General features: G+C 40.4%; 1 protein-coding gene across 2 annotated transcripts in view; it reads left to right on the top strand.

Annotated features, from left to right (window-relative positions):
- mmp16a (matrix metallopeptidase 16a (membrane-inserted)) overlaps positions 1-24860 on the top strand; it is a 90528-nt gene that overhangs the window by 5755 nt on the left and 59913 nt on the right. Inside the window, exons 2-4 of one of the 2 annotated variants that reach the window (XM_079576022.1) lie at positions 17962-18110; positions 19730-19744; positions 20722-20844. In XM_079576022.1, the coding sequence (XP_079432148.1) occupies positions 17962-18110; positions 19730-19744; positions 20722-20844 (287 nt within the window). The remainder of the gene's footprint in view (positions 1-17961; positions 18111-19729; positions 19745-20721; positions 20845-24860) is intronic. The other variant, XM_079576023.1, reaches the window with a different exon arrangement.

Below are 24860 nucleotides of genomic sequence, written 5' to 3'. Positions count from 1 at the left end.
AACAAGTTCAATGAGAAAAAATGTCCTTCAAGTACCTTAAATGTTAAGCATCAAAGTTATGTCCGAATGCTCATTAATTCAGTGTTGACTTGTCTTTGGAGTATAGTGTACGTATTAGTTATCAGGCTATTGTGGTCGAGTGCAAACATCTTGGAGCAGGTGTCACTGTGAGGGGAATGACCCGAGCCTCATTCCTGCTGCAGCTCGTGTTACCACTATTTCTATGGGTTTTCTCAAGAGGGAGTGTAAACTGTTTTGATAGCTGGCTGGGGCTCACGGTTTCTTCGACATTTTTGAAACTCTTTTCTCAGGAAGCTGGTTGTCTTCACCAAAAAAATGCATTATTATTATTACATTTCTTTTGTGTGTGCCGATTTATGTTAAGAACTTTTAGACTTTGCAATGCTTCACTTACTTACCCTCTGTGTGTTCGAATGCAATGGACAGGGTTGTGGGTTCTCATTTTGTTATTCTTGCGGTTTCTTGTGTGTGTCTTGCTCTCCGCTGTGTTGACGTTGGGCGCTCAAGTTGTTTTTACCCTTCTGGCCAATGCACTTCGATGCCGACCACTGTGCAGTGCGTCACCAAACAGAAAATACTTTTGTTTCGCTATTTTCGGACAAATGAATCGGATGGCGTGGCACTCTCAGAACACTCTCCCAGAACTGTTTTCTATATGTCTGCACTTTGGTTGGATGCACCTTGGACAGTGAACTGGTGCTACCTTGGATGAAACAAAAAAAACAAAAAAATCGAACTCAGTCTGTAAAAGGTGCAAAACACCGGCACAGCAATGTAAAACCAGCCCTGCATTTGTGGGCGCTTATTCTCGGCTGAAAAACAGAAATAGATCATCGTCTCCTCCGGTTTGTATGTATGAGCTCACCTTGGGAGCGCTGCTTGCAGGTGTATTTACGACCATATTTATATTTATGTGCTGCTCCGGCCTCGTTTTTCTCACGGCATATGCACCGTGAGCAGCACACGGCTTCACCGACGCAAACACATTTGGTCCTGACGTCACGTGGCTCGTGCTGGATGGAGACGGAGAGGGAATTTATGACGATATAAAGTCAAACCATGATCTACCGATTTCGAGATTGTCATATCATGATTCCGCAGGTCATACAAAGACACGTATACGTTTTCCTCCTATTGGTCAACCCTCGCCATGTTATGAGTCAATGAGGGCAAGCTTTAACCAATCACAGGGAATCGATTAAGGCACTTCTAACCATGTCGTTCTCAAAAAAAAAGATTGACGCTGTTGTGAATATTCTCTTTCACTGCGGTCGTTTCCTCTTCTGCTGATGCGCTCCGATTTGTGTTTCCTGGACTTTATTGTGTCGTAGAGGGAACACAAAACCGTCCATCACATTTTTTAAAGCCCATAATCCAGTTTTCTGCGAAGTTCTACGCTCAAAGTGCATTCATCACCAGGCCGACGACGAGCTCGCAACAAAAAGTGAAAGATTCTTTACAAAAGTCTCTCGATCCTGACTGCCTTTCCTTTCCATATCAACACTATGATAAAGGATGTGTGAGGTTTTATGTCGACCAAAATGGTGATATTCTTTCAGTGCCAGTGTCAAATGTCAATCTGTTCCTCCCTCACCGCATGAAAACTCAACATCCTAAATGACTCAGATGTCGACACCCCCCCCCATATTCACATTTATTACTTGTAATCGTGTTGTTATGGGGATCATTGGCAGGGCCCCGCTCTCTCCTCCCACACCCGCCTGACATGTGACAGCCTCGCGACACGTGGGAATGCCCGCACATGTTTTGGCAAATTTCTATCTGTGATTTTGTTCCCGCCAATTAGCATAACTAGGTCTGTAGGAATAATTATTGAGGTCATGTTTCTGGACGTTGTTTTTTTTTTAATCAGTTTTTTCCTCAGGTCTTTTTAAGATAATTCCAAGGATTATACCATTTTATTGATATACACAATCTTAGCCAGAAGTAATCCACTCTACACATACAGGAGAGTTCAGGTGGCTCAGGTAATCATGAGTAAAGTATGAGCTCATTTCTGAGCTGCAAGAGAATGATGACGAAAGAATGATGGGTAAAAAAGTAGGGCAGCACAATAATCACAAGATTATCATTAGGGCCGAATGATTTTGAAGTAACTTGCGATACGCGATACGGCTGTGCAATATCACGATAACGATATTGCGATATTTCCCTAAACCATTTCAACACGATATGGTCCATTTTAATGAAACACAAATTGTAAGTAAGACTAAAATTGAACTAAATAAGGACACATTTGTAAGTTCAATGCATTGTTTGTTGCTGGCTGAGTTTGCAAAAAACGCTTTCAGTCAGATGAGGACTTTCGTGATGTTGCGATATATTGTGGCTTCTTGTGATACGGATATTGCATCGCCTACAATATTTTTGCGATATATCGTGCAGCCCCTAATTATCATTATCTCATTATTGGATGTCGTAATCAAAGCCAAAATGTCTTACAATCTGTGAATTCTACCATTTCACTGAGATTTACACTATTTTTTGCCAACACAGCATGAAACAAAAACGCATGGGAGCTTTAAAGTATGCAAAAGCTCGTGAGTTTCATTGTGATCAACATTTTTGTGTTGGAATGGTTGTGTATAGCAAAAATGTTCATCTGCAGCCTCCTTTTCGCCTGCTGTAGAAATACCAAAGATTTTCTCGTTGAAAGGCCGGGCTCTGATAAGTATGTACGATCACACTGTGACATTTTTGGGTGACATTTTTCTGACATTTGGTCCTAATGGGGCCACAGAGGAGACGGGGATGGCATGCATAAAGTGTTGCAGGGAATGAGAAGCCGAAGACAGTTTTGGTCACGGTTTGGTAAGCCATGTTAAAGGCTGGGGGGAGTTAAGCAAACGGAGGAATTTACGGGAGTAGACGGAGTCCTAGTCCAGTGACATGTGTGGGTTTGTGCTGGAGTTACTATGGCTGTATAGTATATATTTTGTGGGTTAGAGACCGTGGCTATGACTAATGACTGTCAAGTTGTAGGCGGCAGGGTGTCCCAAAAGGTGCATCAGGTCAGCCCTGGTCACCTAGACAAGCCAGAATTTTATTAGCATTGCCCTCTCTGTGACTCACTCATACAGCTCCACTTTATTACAAGAAGAGTGAAATTATTACAAGGCTACAAAGGTTTTAGTTTTGTTGAAGGCGATATAGCAAGTAAACATTCATTACTGTATGATGTAACTCGGCCTATTTAAAAAGATGGAGTGTGTTGCTTTGGAGCTGCCTTTGACCACCTACACACAGCGAAACCAGGCGAGTACAGGAGAAACGCATCTACTCAAAGTGGGTCAGGCTCCGCTATGAGTTCAATACGATATAGCGTAGTGATAAAATATATTCATTTCTATCATATCTGTTGAGATGCACCACCGTATAGGTCTCATTTTGTAGCCTCTGGGGAAATATATCGCTTTGCATCTGCTTTGCGTTGTTGTGATCGCACACTGTTTTATTGATTCTATTATAATGCCATTTAAATCATAGGAAAAAAAACTTGACCTAAACCCCATAATTATGCCCTGATTTTTTACAGACAAAACGGTTCATAAACAGTTCTTCATGGAATTTTGAGAAAGACAAAAAAGGATATCTTAAGTTTAGGTGAAGGGTGAACCAGTGTATTGACCGCCCTTATATAAAGTCATTTGCATTTATGATCATTTAAGTTGCAAAACATTTACAATTTTGATTTAATTTTGCAGGTTTGGATGCTGTATTTTGATATTTGGCTTAAAAGGACTAGATGCAAGTTGTATTTTTTATACTCACTACTGCCACCTCAGGTCTTACGCTTAACTGCAGTTTCTATATTAAAGGAACAGGCCACCGTTTTTCCATACTGAGATATGTACTCACCTTAGCCTTTTTTTTGCGTGACTGAGCGCACGCACAAAGACCAGACAGGTACACATCAACTCATCTAAGCTAAGGCAGGAACATGTCTTTGTATGGAAAAACTGTGGCTTATTTCTTTAAATCATCACAAATGCAAATTACTTTACATAAGGAGGGGTCCCAAATTGTCTCAAAAATCATCTTGTGAACCCCACTTCAGTGTCCCACGAGCCCCACACTTTGGGAACCACTGGTATAGACTATGGTGAAGCTAATTAGAATATACAGATCCTATAGTTTCCTCTGTGCTTCTTTTGAGAGCTCACACTTACCAGCAATTGGTTAAATCTGCCTGTCACTCATTCAGAACAGAAGCTAACCAACTAGGAATCTTCTGATAAGCTCATACAGTATATATAGCATTAGTTTTGGGACAACACAAGCGTTTGAAGCATGTTCCTGCCAGGCTTCCACAGGTAACAACATAAAAGGTTCAAACTTCGAAGGTGCTATTTTACTATTACATCACCACCACACGTTTCAATCAACTCTAGACAAAAACTTTCCTCCTTCGCAAAGCTAACACCGGTGTTATGAACCTGTCTCCCCGCATCAGAAAAGGCCTTTGGTCAGTGATTTTCTGTCCCAGCAGGGAGCTAATTGTGTCCCTCACAGTAAATCATTCGCTGATTACAGACGGGAACGGAAAGCTGTAAGGGCCCTTTTGCAGTCTGCAGCCGGCCCACTTGAAGACGAGGTTTCAGTCTGGTTTAACGCGATCCATGTGACCGCTGTGTCTCTGTGAAAGAAAACCCCACGTGGCTCCACTGATCACTGTGTCTGCGGCAAATGAATGGGAAAAGAAGCCATTCATTGTGTTACGTAAAACCAAGGTAATTGAGAGACTGCTCTGTGTGGTCAAACTGTATAGCGATAAAGCAAATTTAAACTGACAAAGAAGCAACACTGGAAGAGTCAAAGTTGGAGTCAGATATCTATGGGCCTAACTAGTGCTTATTAATTACTGCAAATATACTATGAAAGAAATAACACTCGAGAGAAAGCCCAGTAACCCCAGACGCACTCAATAATGAATGTAGGAATTGGCAAATGTCTGAGGCCCTTTCAGTCAACGGGTTCATAATTACATTACAGGTCACAGGAGTTCATAGTATGGGAACCATTTGTCGGTGTATCCAGGAAGTGGCTCTTTACAAGGTCTTAATGCGCAGTAATCATGTGTCACATTGAAGCTATAACCCTCTTGTGAGAACGGGCTTGTAAACACTTTCGCCCCGGGGCCAAACTTCACCGATGGTCCGTGAAACAGGCAGTGTCCCTGTTGTGCGCGTAAATAACTGTTGTTAGTTGGGGGGAGTTATTGCGAGCAGATGCGCCACATGTTACCGGAGAAATCAGGCGATCTCTGGTAAGATCGTGCTCATCTGTTTCATTTGGGTTCTGTTTAGGAAAAGACGTAATGCTCTGGACTCTCAAGGACGAATCAGCTCAGTGAAGATGAGCTGCGACCTAAATAATGATTGAACCTGTGTTTTCAATGTATTTTCTCATAGATTATTGTTGATTTTTAACCTTCTCGAATGGAGAGCTTGGCCAGTGTAACGCCTCATTTAAACGCTAAGACCAGCAAAACTGTTTGTAACTTTTTTTGTCGCATTGTCGCTGCATTTTTCTCACATTTTTTGTCGTGTTTTTGTCAGTTTTTCATCGCAATTTTGTCACTTTTTTTGTGCGTTTTCGTGTTTCGTGTTTTGTGTTGTCGTCAGGATTTATTCCGATTTTTCTGAACTTTTTGTAGCTTTTCTGCCGCGTTTTTGTCAAGTTTTCGTCAGGTTTTTGTGAGCTTTTTATGTGGCTGTTTTGTTGCATTTTTGTCTCTTTTTCGTCACTTTTTTTGTCGTGTTTTTGTCAGCTTTTCATCGCAATTTGGTCATTTTTTTGTGGCTTTATTTGTTGCGTTTTCGGGACGTTTCTTAATGCTTTTTTTCATCACTATTTTTTTCCATTTTTGAAGTTTTTTTGTCGTGTTTTTGTCACTTTTTTGTCGCATTTTCGTCAGGTTTTTGTGAACTTTTTAGGGGCTTTTTTTGTTGCGTTTTGTTCAGGTTTTAGTCAGATTTTTCTGAACTTTTTGTAACTTTTCTGCTGCGTTTTCATCAGGTTTTTGTGAGCTTTTTATGTGACTGTTTTGTTGTGTTTTCATCCCCGTTTTCATCGCTATTTTTTTTTCAAGAAGCTTTTAGATCTGGGTAATGCCGAACTAGAGATTTTAAGAGATTAAGCATTGAATAAACCCAAAACTGAAATCACGACAAGTTTTTGCATCTTATAAATTGTTCCCCAGGAAAAACTAATGCAAACTGAAAATGGTTTTACTACTAGAGTAGAGCCTATAGTGAGCTGGTAAAGTAAATATATTATTTCTTGTGTTCGGTATGTTACTAAAGCCATTATAACCATCGTTTCCAGTGAGGTAATGTAAACAGATGCTTGTTGTGCTCTTAGCTTCTGTGTATTTTGACTTGTTTGTGACTCGCGAAAGCCGAACTCACCACCACAGCCACAGACCAGTGCTGAATAATTGATCACCACATGATCTTGTCCCTATCAGCTGGCCGACTACAGTCCCGCGCCCCATTGGCTCTCGTGTTGCCATGCCGACCAGGTTTTTCTTTTTTTTTTCTTCCTTTTTTTTTTTTCGGAGTCACCGCTCATGTATTATAGAGGGATGCCTTCTCCTCATAGGTTGGCCTTTCGGTGGCATCCGTGGGCTAATTAGTGCTCCTCCTGCTCTGGACGTAGTGGGCCAAGCTGCTGCTGATGTGAGGTGTGCTGAGGACGGAGACGCTCCAGTTCACCCCAGTTCATGCAATAAGGACGAGGGTTCACTGCTGATCACCGGCTGTTCCTGGAGCTTATGATATTATGGAGGTCCACCAAAAGACTTCTCAACAAGTATTACATGTTGTTTTTAATATTTAGGGGCGTTCTTCTTACTCTGTGTGTGTCTGGCTTCAAAGGATTTCGCTGTGTAGTTTGTCGAGAATCAGGTACAGTGGTTATACATTAAACTATATGATCAATATATGGGAATTAAATGAGAAATGCAACTGTGCCTAACACTTGATCATGATCGTGTGGTATAACATCAGCTCCTCATGCATGTGGACTGCAATTTAAAAGGAATTTAAAATCTTAATCAGAGGCGTATGTCAGAGCAAGGCTACCATAGTTGAGTCAAGGATGCGATGCACGTGCAAATCTGTCATTAGTGCATTTTTTACGCACGCACCATTATCTCAAGTATGTATCAGATTTAAGGCCCGAATACTGTAATATAGACATGTGCAAATGTAAACATGCCCACAGATATTACCAGGTTGCACTTGTTATTTAGCCTATGTCTCTATAAATGACCGCCTTAGTGGTTAAAACACTACAACTTGGGTTGGCTCAACCTACATATGAGGACAAAAGCACAAGTTCTAGTGTATTCAGACATGCCGTTGCTCATTTGAAAGGTAAGAACCTCCAGATTTCAGCCACTGAGCTTTAAAGCAGTACTAAGTAACTCATGCCCAGGCTAGAGGCCATAAGCGCCATTGCAGGTGTCGTAGCATGTTACGGTTTTTTACTCATTATTTGTCCGTGAGAGTAAATGATAGAAATACATGATAGAAAAGACAAAGGAGAGCGGGATATTGTACATCCAACTACACAATGGAGATATTTTTTTTTCACTCAGACAGTTAGCTTTACCTGTTAGCTTCTTCTTTGTAATTCCATTAGTGTGTATTGGGGCAGGAAAGTTGCAAGTGTGTTTTTTTGGCCAGAGACATCAGGGAGAGATGAAAGACCCCCCAATCATCCCATTAACACTTGTATTACTCCCATAAGGACTACGAAAAGGATTTATTAAGGTAAACCAGTTACTTAGTACTGCTTTAACTACTAGGCAGCACTAGCACTAAATATATGACTTAATGTTGGGAGTTGTGGAACTTTTATGTTCATTTCCACTCCGGGATCATCCCTCTGGATCAGGCAACAGCAAATGAGGCACATTCTGATGGTAAAGCTAAAAAATCCAAACACTTTGTACATTATTAAAACAATAAACAAAACAGTCCGATCAATCGAACCTGCTGGATTTTCATGCCTGCGTTAAAAACATGATTCAAAATACAAAATATCTGCTTTGTAACCTTTTATGCAAAAACTAAACCTTTTCAAATCGCTTCACCAAATCAGACTTTTCCGCTGATCCTTTATTCTATTGCAAAATCCGTCTCATTTCCCATCTAAATGATTAAAGTAGCTTATCTAACATCTGTTTAAGTGCTATAATTTGAAATCACTTACGTTTTTATTTTCCCCCTCATCCTGATAAGACCTAGCAATGACTCAAATCTTGGAGAGGTTTATGGCGCTCGAGCTGGAGAGGTCTTGCATCAGAAGTTTGCGGGGGAAAAAAAAAAAAAAAAAAAAAAATCTACTTCAAAGTGAAATCAAATCAAGTGTGGAGCTCCCAAAAGTAGTCAGCGGCGAGGCATTTCAGGCACTTTATAGCCTTCATCAGGATCTGCCGCTGCTGGACGCCTTATCGCTCCACTCCAAGGCAAGAGCTGCAGGGGCCTTGATTTCTACCAGTTTAACCCCATTACGGCTCTCAGGAAGTTGTTAGTGCTTTCATAACTGCAATTACGGTGTTACAGACTTGTGTTTAGCCGGTGACGCGTCCGCTTTCCACCAGGTTGACTCCTGTTGAGCGCTGCTGGTTATAGGGACTAAATTGCGAGGGAATAAGTGCAGTCAGAAATAGTTTGACATTTTCATAATACACTTCCTGCCGCCATTGACAGAAGAAAAAAAAAAAGTTGGCTTGAAGTTTTCCCCTCTACAGCTTCAAGTAAGGTGCTGCTGTTTCCGGGTTACACTAACGATTGCAGTTCTTTGTTGCCTTGCAAATCTCAGTCGAGGCTATAGGCTTGTCACGTAATGCTGGAGTTTATTGTCTGTGTGTCCCTGCATCGTTTTACCAGTGCATTTAGGGAACTTTCAGGAGCAACGTACCTCCTAATCTTGAGCATATTCACCCTTTTCCTGCCTACTTCATCAGGGACATCAGCTGGAGGCAGGAGGGAAGCAGCAGAAAGACGACTAAACTAAAACTAGCTTGTCATCCTGCTGCAAGAATAGAAGGAACAACATTCGGGGCTGTATATCAAAGTTTTATCTGGTCTATCCACGCAATAATAAGCTACTTCCGGGTCCAAACTGTTGAAAGTTCCACAACTTTATCTGAATCTTCTGCTGAAGTAACAACAGGTAAAAGCTGCTTTACACCTAATCAGAATGCTATATATGTCACCATTTCTCCAGGTATTTAATGTAAGAAACGCATTACTCAAGAAAATCCGGCGCAAAAGTAATATTTCTGTGTGATCAAATGTTTAAAAAGAGCCTTACAGCATGTTGAAATCAGCAGAATCCCATTATAATGAATACGGCTAATAGTAAGCCCTGTTGGACCCGGAAATAGAGCGATGACATCATCATTTGTTTAGCCTTACTATGACAACAGCGACAATGGAGTCAAAGAGACGCCTGAAACAGCAATCGGAGCCTATACGTTTGTGGAGACGTCACAGCTCTACCTCCGGGTCCCGAGATGTGCGAGAAACTACGAAAAACTCTTTAATACCACAGTCAATTTTTCTGACACTCAGCAGAGAGTTACTGAACATACTTACTTATCAGGCCCGTTAGCCGAAAACGCTGTACCTACTGCTATGAAATTAATATTTACCATAATCGGTACTTCCGTTTTAGTGGAGAAAAATGCTAACGGTGCAGCAGCTACGCTAACCGCGGAAGTACCGACTTTAGTGCGGCATTTTTGGCTAATGAGTCTGAGAAATAAGTAGGTTCAGTAACTCTCTGTTGAGTTTCAGAAATATTGATGGTTGTTTAGCATTACTATGACAACAGCGACAATGGAGTCAAAGAGATGCCAGAAATGCCGCTAACAATCAGAGCAAATACGTATCTGTTGACTAGCGGCTTCCTTGACCTGTTTGAATTGAGCATCCTATCCTCAGGGAAGTTAATGGTGAAGCCAGTTCCTATATTAAAGTATGGCTGTGGTTTCTCTAATGTCTAGTGGCTATTGGATACACTGCAAAAAGTAAATAACTGGATTAGTTTAGACGTCTCAATTTGAGCACAATAATCCACATTTTTGTTGTTTTGGCTTGTTAAGATGTAGTTGGGCATTTGACCTAGATTATTTCACTCTTTCTGAGATGTTTCTGACTCGTTTCAATACATTTCGCCGTTATTTCGAGTAAGTTTCTCTGCCAATGGGGTAAGAAAAATGATCGTGTCCCATTGGCAGTTTTACTTTCTAATTTCAAGCGAGATATACCATAGAACCAATCTGAAATGTCCTCAAACTAGCAAAATAATCTTGGTCAGATCAGGAAAAAGGTCTAAATGAGTGAAAACCCCTCAAAACTAGATATATTACCTCAGTTCAAGTCATTTAAGCCAATGCTTGATATTTACTTTTTGTGGTGTATGTTTCTGATGCCACTTTTATATGCCAATTTTTATCTTAAGGAACATCTCAAAAGATCTGTACATTCATGAATGACTTCTAACCAGGCTTTGACTTCACCTTTAAGTGGTCGATGGGTTGACAACAGTGGAGAACATCTGTATCGTTCATCATTTGGGACGTTTCATGGCTAATGCTAGTGCCTATAGGAATAATGCATTGAACAGGCTAACGAATGTGGAGCTGACTTGCTAACACTTCTTATTATGCAATGAGGTGTTATAGCATTTAGCCTCCAAAAATGCAGTTACGAACGTTAAACCACGCCCTGAATAATACCTGCATTCCTCAACACTGGTGCCTGCAAGCTTCCGACGCCAATGGCGCATCGTGTGAGGAGAGAGAGGAATTTCCGTCGTATTGAATAAAGTGGTTGTCAGCTGGAGCCGTGATGCTTCTCCGAGGAATCCTTACATCGGCAGAACGGCACGGACCATAGATCACGGACAGAAAGACCCGATCAATGAAAAACGCCGGCGAGGGCTAGACACAGAGTCCCCATTCAGCAAAACTACTCAGGCCAATGTAGTGCAAAATTATGTGCAAGTGCGTGGTATTATCTTATGGCTAATCCTCTTAGGCTTTAAAGACGTGTGTGACAACCATGTTCTTTAATCTTGATCTCTTTTGACAACATGTGCTGGGCTATAGAAGCAGATTCCCAGAAGAGGCCCATAAGGGAAAGACTGTCAGTTTAAATAGAAGACAACATGATGTACTCTGAGCTGCTTTATACATGTATTGGAACAAAGAGTGGAGGATGCTTTAAAAAGAAGCTCTGAACACTTTTTATTTTTGATCAGTAAATAGTGGCGTGTTTATTACAGTAAAGCTAACAAATGGATGGTCGTAGACTGAGCATACGTTTGCGTAGGCTTCAGCACTTGGCTATGAACAGAAACGTAGTGGGCTGTTCTTTTGCATACAGACGTTTGCAAAGGCGAAAGAGGCTCCTAAGTCGAACAATGAGCAGCTTTATGCTTGCTTGAGATACTATTTATGAGTTTCAGTCACAAGTTATGGATGGTATGCAACATTTGAGCATCGGAATCGAAAAATAGAACAGTCAAAGCAGATCAAACAGTGTTTGATCTCGAGATGTCTTTTTATTCAGCCAATAAGTTAAAGTGCATATGAAACATCAGAGACAAACTGTGCATAAACATAACCAACACAACAACATTAAAGATTTTGCTAAAGATTGTACCCAGCTTTCTTTAGTTTGACCATTGTTGTGATCTTTATAGTTTCACTTCCTTATTGGACACTGACAGGAAGTGACATAGATCAAGGCAGACTATTTTAAACTGTTGCCATGCCGACCATGTCATGTCAATGGAAATTGAATGAGTCAAACTGCTCTGCCTCTATCTACGTCAGCAGCTTACAAATTCATGTAAGAATAACTTTTCTCCAACACGTCTTCATTCACTGAAATAAAATTATAATTATTCCTTAGTGACAACAGTGATGCCAGTAACTAATTACTTAGTCATAGATTACTGTAATCTGATTACTTTATTTCAGTAACGTGTTACTATTTCCATACAAGTAATCAGATTTAAGTTACTTTTCCAAATCACTGCGAGTTACTATTTTGTCATTTTACTTTGGAAAAAAATACATTTCTTTTTGTATCTCGGCGAATGACATAACATAATGTGACAGTTCATGTTTTCAGCCTGAAAACACTAACATTGGCTTTTCTGAGTCTGCGTCAGCTTTGTTGATGTTACTGTTAAAATGCACCTCCAATATTGAGTGTTGGTAAAAGTGTTTGTCATTATGTGTTGTGACAGTGGAGGCGTTGTCGGCCGCAGCTGAATGTAACTTGTAATCTAACTTAGTAACTTTTAAAATCAAGTAATACATAAAGTAATTAAGTTACTTTTCAAAGGAGCAATCAGTAATATATTACTTTTTCAAGTAATCTGTGCCAACACTGGTTACAACAGATCCAAATAAGTCATATTGTCAAGAGCATTAAAACCTGTTATATGCACTTTAAAGAACAGATGTCTCATTAACAATAATCAGACAGGGTAGCAATGTCATATTCTTTTCTCCCTTCACATTGGTCTCAATATTCGACATGATGTATATTATAACAGTTCCTGCTGATATAGAAGGAAGATCTTCGAAACAAACCTCAGCTTAACAATTCATGAATGCTTTCCACTCCTACACCATTCACCACACAAACATACTATGGCTGTTCTAATCTGGAATAGAAATGGAGTCGATGTTGCCTTTTTCCAATGCTGTATCTTTAGTCACTAGTCAAAGCCCAAAACAAACACTTTTGTATCCACACATCACCGCAGGAACCACGCGACAGCCACCGCCGGGCCGCTCTCCACAACAGCAACATCCATTTTATCCTTTACCTGCGAAGCGTGTGACAACAGCGGCGACCAGAATAAGTCTGGCGGACATGTTTGCCGTCGCTTGTGTCGCGCAAAGTTTTTTATCAGAAACACGCGGGCGGCTGCTCTTTCTGCCGGCTTCATTTTGTCCCATCTCGCCCGCAGTGCCCGTATATAACGCGTTGGTGTGACAGCTCCGCTCTCTCCGCCGCTGTTCTCATTCTCTTCGGGGGCAGAGCGAACAACAAGCAGCGCACCTCTTCACGCACACCAACCCCCCCCCCCCGTCCTCCAATATCCTGTTAATATCTAAATGGCAGACATATCTAACCACAGGCTTACCTTATTTCCTGCTGTAATAATAACTGTACGTCTTTCTGTGATAATGGTGCCATTGTCTGCGGGCGCAAACACATCACGCTATTCAAACTCGAACAAAAAACTTTTTCATCTTCTTTGCAATTTACATAATAATACTTTTTGCACGGTCATAATACTTCTTCAAATTTCTTTTATCATGTTCCTGGAGATATCAGATTGACTTTATTAGTAATATCCGCTGCAAAAAAAGCAACGTTATTTATAAGTTGAAAAAATACTTGGAGATAGCAAACTATGGCATTGGCCCTGCTATAGTAATTAAAGTCCTTTCTATTCTATAAACCACTCTCAGTTATGAGGTATTTTGTTTTGCAAAATGCTAATATGATTGTTTATAGTTCCACTAAGCAAAGGGTCTGTGGTGAGGTCATTTGTAGATCCCAGGGTTTCCGCAATCAAAGTCATTAACTTACAGTAAATATCATTAAAAAGCATCAACATGGATTCAGACTGGCATTAAGTCTAAATTTCTTGAACATCTTTTGACATCGCTCAACATTTTTTAGCCTTAAAGTTCATAGGAAAAAAAAACAAAATGATGGTTTAAACATATTCACTTGCAGCTTTCACGCAAAAGTTTCCCATCTGGCCATTTCTCTTTCCTCTGTTTGATGAAATGTTTGTAAATCCCATGTATTTCTTCTGCATTTGTCGCATTAGATTTAGTTTTTGGGCATTAAAAAAGTACATTTGACTTGCTTATAAACCCTGGATCCACACAACTAATCACAGTCAGATTTGGACGGTGGCGCAGTTGGCGGAGCGAGTCGTCTCTTGATCGGAAGGTCGGGGGTTGGAGTCCCAGCTCCTGAGGGTCCCCACTGTCATTGTGTTCTTGGCCAAGAGACTTCACCCAGCTTGCCTCCAGTGTCTGCCTACACACGGTGTATGAATGAGAGTGTGAATGGGTGACTGGTTCCATGCTGTAAAGCGCTTTGGGCCTGATAAAGGTAGAAAAGCGCTTTATGAGTTGCCATTTAACATTTTGGAAAGCTGCTGTTAGAACGGTTAGAAACTACAAAAATCGCAATTAGATATTTCCTTCAAATCAAGTGACTGTTCCAAATCTGGAAAAATGTACATCTAGCGCAAACAGGCCTGTCCCAATATAACATTTTGAAGTTCGATATATTGAGGCAGGAAAATATCGCGATAAACGATGTTATTGACTCTAACTATACTAGATACTGGCAACTCTAAAGCATAAAAATGACAGTAAACCTGTGTTCTAAGAGTGAATAATCATATCCTTAAATACCACACAGGCTGCAATAAACATGACATATAATGTAACCCAATTAGCTTCTGTTAAAAATCTGTTAATAAATGTACAGACGATGAATATTGAGCCCAAAACTGTATCGTTTATCTGTGATTTATTGCACGATAAGTCGATATAGTGATTATTGTGACAGCCCTAAGCACAAACATCTGCATGAGATGTTGTCAAAAAAAAACATCTCCTGCATACTTGAACTCTTCACAACAAGTAGCAACACCTAAATTTAGCAAAATATGCAAAACCTTGTCCAAACAGCAGCCCTTCTCATCATGTGCTTTTTTAAATTTATTTTATTCCTCCAGCCAAGGGAACTTACAGGGGCTGTGGTCAGGAGAAAACCAAAAGTGGTTTCAGTAAAAACCTCAAATGTCAGAGTGGAGATGCTAAGGGATGCGCTTGGGAAAGATTACAGGACGAGGATTGGGGAAAGTATAGGCATTAAAACCCAGCACAAGGATGAATGGTTTCACAGGGAGGAGCGGGACGGTGTGGACGCCTGTGATGTCTGAGGGTTTTTGCATTCAAATGAATTCAACTTTATGAAAATGATGGTAAACATGTTTGCTGTGTTGGAATATAGATGCGGTGGGAGACGATTGGATGCACGAGGAGGGAAGGGAAAGCTTTGCAACCAAACAAAAGAGGCAGGATATATGGGCTCGCGCCGCATTGTCATAATTGAAAAGTGCTATTTTGAGGACTTTAACTCCAACGGATCTAGACAGAGACACAGGGTTGGACACGAACCTGGAATCATTATTATTTTACATGTGAAACCTTGTGAGTGCATGAGGACGTTAGCTTTCGTCCCCAGCCTGTGCATTTATTTGTTACGTTGCATTTCATGGCTCCGGGACTTAAGCAGCAGCTGAGTGGGAAGCCGTGCGCTCCTCTCTCCCCTGAGGTCTAGTCACACAGCGTAAAAAAAAAAAAAAAAATCCAGCACACTTCATAATGTTATCTGCAATGGGTGGGTGGGGGAGGGGCCCAGGTCGCATTTGAAGCAGGAAGTCAAGGGGAAACTGGGGAAATGGCCACGAGAAGTAATGCTTTGGATTGGCAGGGTGAAGCTCAGGTCACATATAAATAGGCTTGACATTTACAAACTTCATACACCAAGTATGAGCAGGACAAATACAAGTTGTACAGGTTTTAGCCAGAGGTGTAAATCAACACATTTTAGATTGTGATACATTGCTGCTGTCAAACGTAACTTTGAAGAACATTTATTGTCACTTACTTCCACCTACTATTGCACTTGTACTTCAAATGAGCCATAAGTAGGGCTGGGTACTTTTACATTTGTTTCCAAACCAGTACTTTAACAATACGTGGTTTTTGATACCGATTACTGAACAATACTTTTTTCGATACCTTGACTAAAGTATGTGTCATCTAGAACCATAAAATGTTAATGTTAATTCATTCCCTTTCCTTCCATTGAATTTATTTTGCATTTGTATCAGTTGTTTGAGGTGAAACAGCCAAGAAACTTCCTTTAACTAGAAACATTTTTCACAAAAATGTCCATATTTTTAAAAAACATTTCACATTTTCTTCCCCAATTTCCCCAAAATTCTAAATCTTTTAAAAAAGTAAATTTTTTCCTTTTTTTTCAATTTTTTTTAAATTTTGTCCGAAATATTCCCAGCTTTCTCACATTTCCCCCCGTTTTTTCAATTTTTCTTCCCCAATTTTTAAAAAAAGTCTTTTTTTTCATTTCTTTTCAAATTTTGCCCCAAATATTCCCAATTTTCACATTTTCCCCCAATTTTTTCAATTTTTCCCCCAAAATTTAACCACATTTTCAATGTTAAAAAACATGTTTTTTTTTTTTAACCTTTTTTTTTTTGCCCCCATTTGTTCCTTTTTTTCTCAACTAGTCTTTCACTTTATCTTCTTTTACATTTTGATGACCGACAGCATCAAAACTGGAATATAAATAATAATATACCGTATATTTCTTTTCGGTTCCTGCTTTCGATACTTGAAATTTTTCTTTACCAGTAGAACCTAAACCTTTTTTCCGATACCAGACTGGTCGGTTCACAGCCCTAACCATAAGTGTTTAATTTTCAACAGCTTAGACATTTCTAATGCTTTCCAAAGCTATTTCTGGATTCTTTATATTTTACCAAGGAACATAAATCCTCCTCTTAGAACAGCATCAAAGTATTGCATTGAAATGACAAATGTATTGCACTCAGGTGACCCTTGCATCTCAGTCCATAAAGCCCATCCATCATGTGCATTAAGCCTTTACATTTCTACTCGGCCCATCCATCCCTCACACATGCCACGTCTCTTTCACTGTATCTTAAGCTGAGCTGCATTAGTCCTATTGTGGAGTAATGGCTAGTCTTTTATCGCTCCCTTCTCCTCTCTTGCTCTCACACCATCCGCCCGGTGTTTAGTGAATCTCATTGTGGATGCGTGCTGCTATCCGGAGCGGCGGGCACTATGTGTACGAGAGCAGCTCAGGTTTCACATCCAGAGCGAAAAGCGAAGCAATTCGAGGCAATCCACAGATGGGCAGTTTGATTTCATAACGGGGATTTCGAGCCAGTGTTTGTACATTATTCAAAACAAAACAATAAAACGGGGCAGCACACAATCAGGAGAATGTGATCGTTACAAACCTGCAATAATATTTGAAGGCTTGCACTGTAGTTTTGCCCAAAAACATACAAAGCAATGTGAGGTTTTGGCGACCGCACGTTCATCAGTTTACTGGGAGCCATCAGTATGATCGGTTGATGTTTGCATTTCTGTGTTTAGACTGTAGTGGTGACGCCGTCCCAAAGCCCTGGTTCTCTGTGGAGGGAAAGCCCAGTCGATGCCCTGTCTCTGGGATCTAAACTTCCTCTTGGCAGGATTTTGCTTGGATTCTGAAATCTCCATTACAAAGGCAGTGATAACAGCTGACATTTGGCACCTGTTATCACTCGGCATTTGGTCCTTCCAATTTCTCACCAAAATGTCACTTTCTGAAGCGTATATTTCTCCCTCCCATCCTACAAATGTCTGCATTGCTTTCATTTCAGTGAAAAATAAAGCATTTCATTCACGATGCAGTTTAAAGCATATGAAAAGAAAGAATCAAAGCCATAATTGACATTCAAATTGTGTATTATTCGTGAACAGATGGTAAGACTGCAGATCTTTTGTGTTGTTGTACCGTAATTTAAATCCTTGCAGTGCCTGCTGAGTTGTATGATATGTTTTCTTGTTTTGCACACAGTATGGAAAATTATGCCCCATAGGGAAAATACGAACAGGCTGCGAGAGAAGAGAGATGTTATTTTGGCTCAATGGCATATTCAGTATAGTCAAATACATTTAATCACAACTGGATCTCTCAATGTCATTCTGTGCTTGACTATAATGTCCTCTCTCTCTGTGTTCTTGTGCAGACCTGGCTGCAGAGGTATGGATACCTGCCCTCTGCAGACCCCCGGATGTCAGTGCTGCGCTCGGCCAGAGTCATGCAGTCGGCTATCGCTGCCATGCAGCGCCGCTACGGCCTCAACGTCACAGGGACCCTCGACAGCAGCACCATAGAGTGAGTGACACTGAAACAATAGGAACAATGTCATTTATGGGATGCACAATTAGGGATCTTTGGGCTGTACTTGAAATAATGGTAGTCTGATTGTATTTTCATAAGTGATTAAGGAAGTGTTGGGATGAAATGAACACTGCAGATTGAATTGTAGCATACAGCTGCACAAAGTGACAACAATGGCAGTTCAGTATGATTTACTCTAATTGACTCTGTGCATAATTTCAAACCATAACAATGCCGCCCAAGAAGTGACTTCCTGTTTCGATCTAGCACACCAAAATAAAGGAAGAACTAAACCGGGTCTAAACCCGGACTAAATTAGATCAGGTCTAAACCAGGTCTAAAGGAGTAAACCACTAGACCAAGTCTAAATTGGGACTAAACCAGTTCATCGTAGAGAGGTTTTACTTTGAACACAATTTAAAAATGTAGTGGAGTAGAAAGTACAGATGCAGGCTCTAAAATGTAGTGAAGTAAAAGTAAAAAGTATTCATCATAAAATTGACTAAAGTAAGTAAAAGTACCAATAATTTGTACTTTTTGCTTGTACTTGTACTTTTTACTTTGTTGCTTTCCACCACTGCTACCTATATAGTAACTGGAGATTTTTTTTCTTTTAGTATATTTGTCCTCTATGTTTTACTCAGAAAGAAAACAACAATATTCTACTTTTTGAGATGGGGCCTGAGTGTGCCGTGCACTTAATTAAACGTGCACCGTGTCTCAACCTAACTGTTAACATTCACGAAGTGCCTCGAGTTGGACATATTATGTACTCACCGAGGGGACAAACACAGTGTGTTATTCTTCCCTGTTTTACATTCAGTGGGCCGAGCGAGACATTTTGCCAGACACAAAGTTTCCCTGACATGGATTAAGTGGGCCGTTTTAATTTGATCAAAGGAAGGCTTTTAGTGAGAGCACACCTCCGTTTGTCAGATCAAAGACTGGAAACGCCAGAGTCTGAACGCAGTGTGGAGGAGACACAGGGACAGTGAGCCTCTCAGTTCCATCCGTCAGGCTTTTACCAAGAGACAGTCACAAGTGATTCAAAGAAAGTGCTCTTCTTTAACTGCACACAAAGAGACAGGTAAACGTTGTATGGTCCTCACTCAGACGTTTAGCCTCGGTATAATCTTTCAAATTACTATTTCAGCTTCATCTCCGTTTTTATCCTTTATTAGCATGAGCATTTAGCATTGTGTGTCAAAATCCTTCCAAAATCTTGCATATGATTGGCTCAGACGCAGAATTGCAGTGCAGTAAATTCTTCCCATTCTCTCAGACTAATGTTGTTCTTGTGGGAGACCTTTAACTAGATTCCCGTAACCTCCAAATCACTGAAACTGTGCTCAGTGACATTTGTGCCCACCAACGCTGAAATACCATCCGCGCCGCAAATAGCAATGAGCTCAAATCGTCCGGTGAACTGTGAAATCACGCCGAGGACGCCGACGATGTGAGGCAGGCAACAGCTGTCCCACCGCTGGCTACCAAACACAATGCAATGTGATCGGCTAATGGGATGCTAACGGTATGCTAACGGTATGCTAACGGTATGCTAACGGTATGCCTGTCTTGTCTTTTACTCCCCTGTGCTTCCGTTGTTGATGTAGCGATACCACAATAAGGTGAGGTTCTCTTTCTCTAGATTTCGTCTTTTTCTGGGTTTATATATTAGCAAATTATAGTTACTTATTGCTTAAGATTTATACATTTGGCCGATAACAAAACTCATGGAACCTTTAAGAAGTTTAGTCATGATTTTTCCTAATTTAGTTTGATTTTAGCAATGTTTTGGTCCAAATGTAGTCATTTTCAAAGTCTTGTTTGTTAAAACTACTTACCCTTAACCGAGCACATTTTCTCCAGTTCAGCTTTACCCAAATCTAAAAGCTTTTGGACTGGAGCTTACAGCCTTTGTGTAACGCCCCATTTGAAAGCAAAGACCACACCGCATTTTGTAGGTGTTTTTGTAGTTTTTTTTGTCGTGTTCCGGTCACTTTTTCATCGCTGTTTCGTGTCTTTCTTGTTGATTTTTTTTGTTGCTTGTTCATCACTCTTTAGTCGTGTTTTTGTCACCATTTTTCATTGCTTTTCCGGCACGTTTTTGTCACTGTTTTGCCGTGTTTTTGTCACTTTTTGGAAGTGTTTTTTTTTGGGTTCTCGTCTTTAATAATCACGTTTTTGTTCCTTTTTTTGTCCTGTTTTTCATCACTTTTTCATCTCATTTTTGTCACTTTTGCATCGTTCTTTAGTCGTGTGTTATTGTTGCTTTTTTCCACATTTTTGTCGCTGTTTTGCAGCTTTTTTGCTTTAAGATTTGGGAAATGCCAAACTGGAGAAAACGTGCTCGGTTCATGTGGGGGTTAAGTGGTTGATGAAATGACAAATTGCATTAGATTTTTGTTTAAATTTAATTGAACGTACTGTAATGAAACAATTTACTAAAACATATTGCTTCAATATCATTATTGCAATATTCAAGATCAAATATTGTTGTATTTTGTTTTGTATTGTGGAGCCCTATTGTATTATTATTATTATCGAATGTTATTGCTGGATGAAGAGTTGAAGCATGAAGCTAACCTTGTATTATGTGTTGTAGGTGGATGAAGAAGCCCAGATGTGGCGTCCCAGACCAGATGGGAGGGTCGTCGAGATTTAACGTCAGGAAAAAGCGGTATGCCCTCACGGGACAGAAGTGGCAACATAAACATATCACATACAGGTGAGTTTTCTTTAAAGGGACTATACGGAGTTTAAGATATTAAAATTATGTATTTTCCTCCCCCTGCATGTTCCAGCAATATCTTAAGGTATAGAATGAGCCCAGAACTATTGAAAAAGGTGTTCATTCGGGTCCGAAGTGTTGTCATGCATGAGCTTAATGTACAAGCTGCAGTTACACATAAGACCTGAGGTGGCAGTAGTGAGTATAAAATGACCAACTTGCATCTAGCCCCTTTAAGTGGTTTTATATCAAACTGTGCTGCCTGAGTATCTCCATATGTAGAAATATGCCACTTGATGATATCTATTACAACACTAGCACATATCAACACCTGAAGTAAGGTCTCCTACAGTGGCTTTTATTGTTACTGCATGTTGTGACAGTGCGGTGCAGCCCCACAGCCACAATAGAAGCTCCACTATCTCTGCACAATCACACACACAACACGTGCACAAAACAGGCCTCTGGGAATTACACTGTGTCACTGACCTTTTCACCAAGATACGGATCTGGCAGCGAGACAAGGATCTCTCTCATCTCCTCCTCTCCGCCTTTTATAGCAGCTCCCCCTCATCTGCACCACAAAAAAGTTATTGGGAAACCTTGAACCTCTCCTTTGCCTTTTGATATAATGGGGTCTAATTTACTGCCATGAGTAAGCCCATGAAATCCAGTCGCATCGAAAAATCTTCCAAAAAAAGAGGTTCAGCGTGAGTTCAGGAAATCACATAAAGTTTGGGCTAAACAATTTTTTTGGAAAGGTAGCCTGGAAAATAGGAGGGACGCCATTAGGTTTGCCAAAAGTCAGTGCAGATTGCAATGCGTCGGACAAACCCGTTCACATATGTTCCTCTGCGGACATAAGGAAGAAGCGAGGCACATGTTTTAGCATATATATAATAAGCATGTACTATACAGGGATGTGGCTCGCCTCCAGCTTCGTATTTGACAAGATAATCCTCTATATGTGCACATGTTTTTAGTCTGCCTCGAGGATAGAGGTATAAGCAGTTTAACATGCTAAACCTAATCTACTGGATCAGTGACCCGCTTTTGAATTGGGTCTCCATATTCATGCAGGTTTTTTTTTTTCCATGCTAAAATATGATGTTGTTTGGACAGCGTTCGAGCAGTTTGTTGGAGAGCTAAGGCAGCTGTGAGTAAGAGGAAACCCCGGCGGACGGAGGCACAGATTAGGGTTACGTAACGGGACAGGAACATTTCGACTGTGGGTTTTTGTGGAGAGATGAGAGTGTGCGCTGGGCCCGGGTTAGTCCTCAGATGTGCTCACAGCTGCTCCCTTTGTCCTGAATTAGTACAATGGCATTGGCTCTGGAACATAATGAGCATTTAGTTAGCTGTTAAGCGTGTTATATGTTACATTCACTGTATGAACGTACCTAGAGTGGTGCGTGTTTTAGCAATCCATTCAATCCGTGTCCCGCTTCTGCACGAAAACACCCACTCTATATACGTCCCATGGAGGGATCTCTGAAGTTTGCATTCAGTAATTGACATTCACAACTCTTAGAGGCTGCAAAGCAAGTTTTAAAAGCCCGAAGAGAGCTAGGATCTTGTACTCTGATGTACTAGTGTTAGCAGTATTTTTTTTTTAAAGAAACAATGTAGGGTTAAGAATTTTAAAGTGTTTTGTGGAAATGTGAAAAGCACCAGTTATAAAAGTATAGTCACTCTCAATGGTTTGCGCACTTCCTGTTAGGTCTGTTTCCCAAATGCCTATACGTTTTTCTACTTGCTCTTAGCAACAATCGAGGACATGTTACTCAGAGTTTGGTCTCTTGCAATTGCATTATTCATTGGATTAAAAGCAGCTAAAAAATAATCTTAAAAAAAAACCCACAACAAAGCTGGCATTTAGAGGGGTGAACAGAGTGCGGTAGTGCCCCAGGTGTGTGCGCTCACGCAGAGGCGGCAGCGGGGAGTCACTAATTAACTCTGCCCCCCTCCATGCACTCTCTCTCTTATTTGTATCATTTTCACCTCACAATATGAACCATTGTATGTCGCCCCAGAGCAGGTTAAGATACATTTTGTAACAATTTGTATCTTTGTCTGTACGTATGTCGTTTTTATACATTGCAAACATTGATATGTGGAAAAAGTAGTTATAATTGCAAATGTTTTGATAAATATTGTAACAAGGTATATTTTCACATTAAACATCTTGGAGCATTTAGGAGCAGACTGAAATACTACTTGCTAAAGCTACAAGGCTAGCAAGTTTCAAAGCTACATGAGTAATGACCGAACTGAGGCAGAATAAGAGCTCTCATTACAGCAGCATTTGAAGTCCTTTTTTGTGTTGTGGCAAAAACCCGGGCTAATGCTTACTTAAAGTTTTAATTTAACACTCTGAACTACCGCCATGTGCTTCAGCAAGGCCGAAATCATTTATAATTGTCACCTTTTGTCACGTATTTGCAACAATCAACACAGTTGTCCCACAGGCAGTGCCTTGGCAGAAACACAAGGTTTATTCCCGTAAAAGGCTGATGTTCATTATCATTGAAGATTGAAAATACACAGGACAAAGATGAGGGAAGATCGTGATCTTCGGCTACAAATATCCGATACTGAACAGATACCAGTTTTGACTCTCACTGCCTTAAAAACACAACGTTTACCACCTAAATCAAAGTGAACATGGGCATGCGGTATATCATTCTGAAGCTAAGAATGCAGTGGTTAGCATCAGTATGCTAAAGCTAGCAGGAGCATGCTAATGCTAACGAAAACTAATCAAGGCTGGGTCAGAAACTTTGATAGAAATACCTAAAGAAGCCTAATACAATAAAGTAACCTCTGCTGAAGCCAAATGTTTGTATTTAAGAAATTGCTGATCTAACATATGATCAGATCACTTTATGTGAGTTGTTTATATTAATGTAACCTAAAGGCTGTGATGTACCCAAGGATATTTAGTGTCGAAAAGTCCAGTGATCCTTGTTAAATGTTTAAATGTTAACCAAAAGTTTATCAATAGATATAACTTTATTGATCTGTAACATGACAATAAAGTAAATTTTCCACTCGGAGAAAGCCACTTGTAAGAAAGTCTCTTGGAATCGGTTAATATCGGCTATCGACAGATACTCAAACACCAGTATCGGTAGCAAAAAAGCTGGATCGGTGCATCTCTAGAAAATACACAGGACAAAGATGAGGGAAGATCTTGATCTTACCCTGAGGTGAAACATGTAGGTCAGATACAAATATTGATGTGACAGTGACACTCTGTCCTTGTTTTACCCGTTCGTACCCTGCCTCGCCTTTCTCCGCTGCACATAAGCACTTGGAAAGACAAAAGGGTCATTCGGGCCGACTCTATAAAGGGCCTAATCAGACATAGACAGCTTTCAGTGCTCTCAAGCTAACGCCGCTTCAGCTGATGTTCAAGATAGATTAATAGTGCTGGAAATCTCGCACTGAATAGGCTGCACCCTCCATAGGGCAATTGAGGACGGATAAAGATCGTTTCAGACGTTTACAAATTGCAACGATCAAATCCTCATTCATGGAGTGTGGCTTTTTGATTGTGACACTAATAATGTTTGTTCGCTTCATCAGTTGAATGAGCTCCAAAACAAGACGTGGAACATCCTCCTTGTTTATGGTTTGGCACATTGTTATTAAGGATGTCACGATTCTAAATGTCAGAGTCACGATTATTGTGAGGAAAAGTAGTCTCCCTCGAAAGCCACGTGATCCTCAACGTGTGACTGACTTTTGCAGCCACCAGTGAATGTATTCCACTTTCTGAAACTTGCCTATTTCCAAAAACATATTTCCCATGTTTTGGCCAGTTTTTTTTAAAATGTTTTTACCAATCTGTCAAATTAATAAGCAAGTGAGAAATTGCCGCAAATACATCTGTCAACATGATTCCTTCCCTTCAGTGAAGTCTAATAGCGTCTTTAGTCGAACCAAATTATTTTCATACCAGTTTCCGGAGCACCTTTTCAGAGTGATTTGATAATTAAAAGTTGCGCTAA

This window comes from Gobius niger, assembly GCF_951799975.1.
Source record: "Gobius niger genome assembly, chromosome: 18".
Taxonomy (NCBI): domain Eukaryota; kingdom Metazoa; phylum Chordata; class Actinopteri; order Gobiiformes; family Gobiidae; genus Gobius; species Gobius niger.
This window is presented reverse-complemented; position numbering and strand designations above follow the sequence as displayed.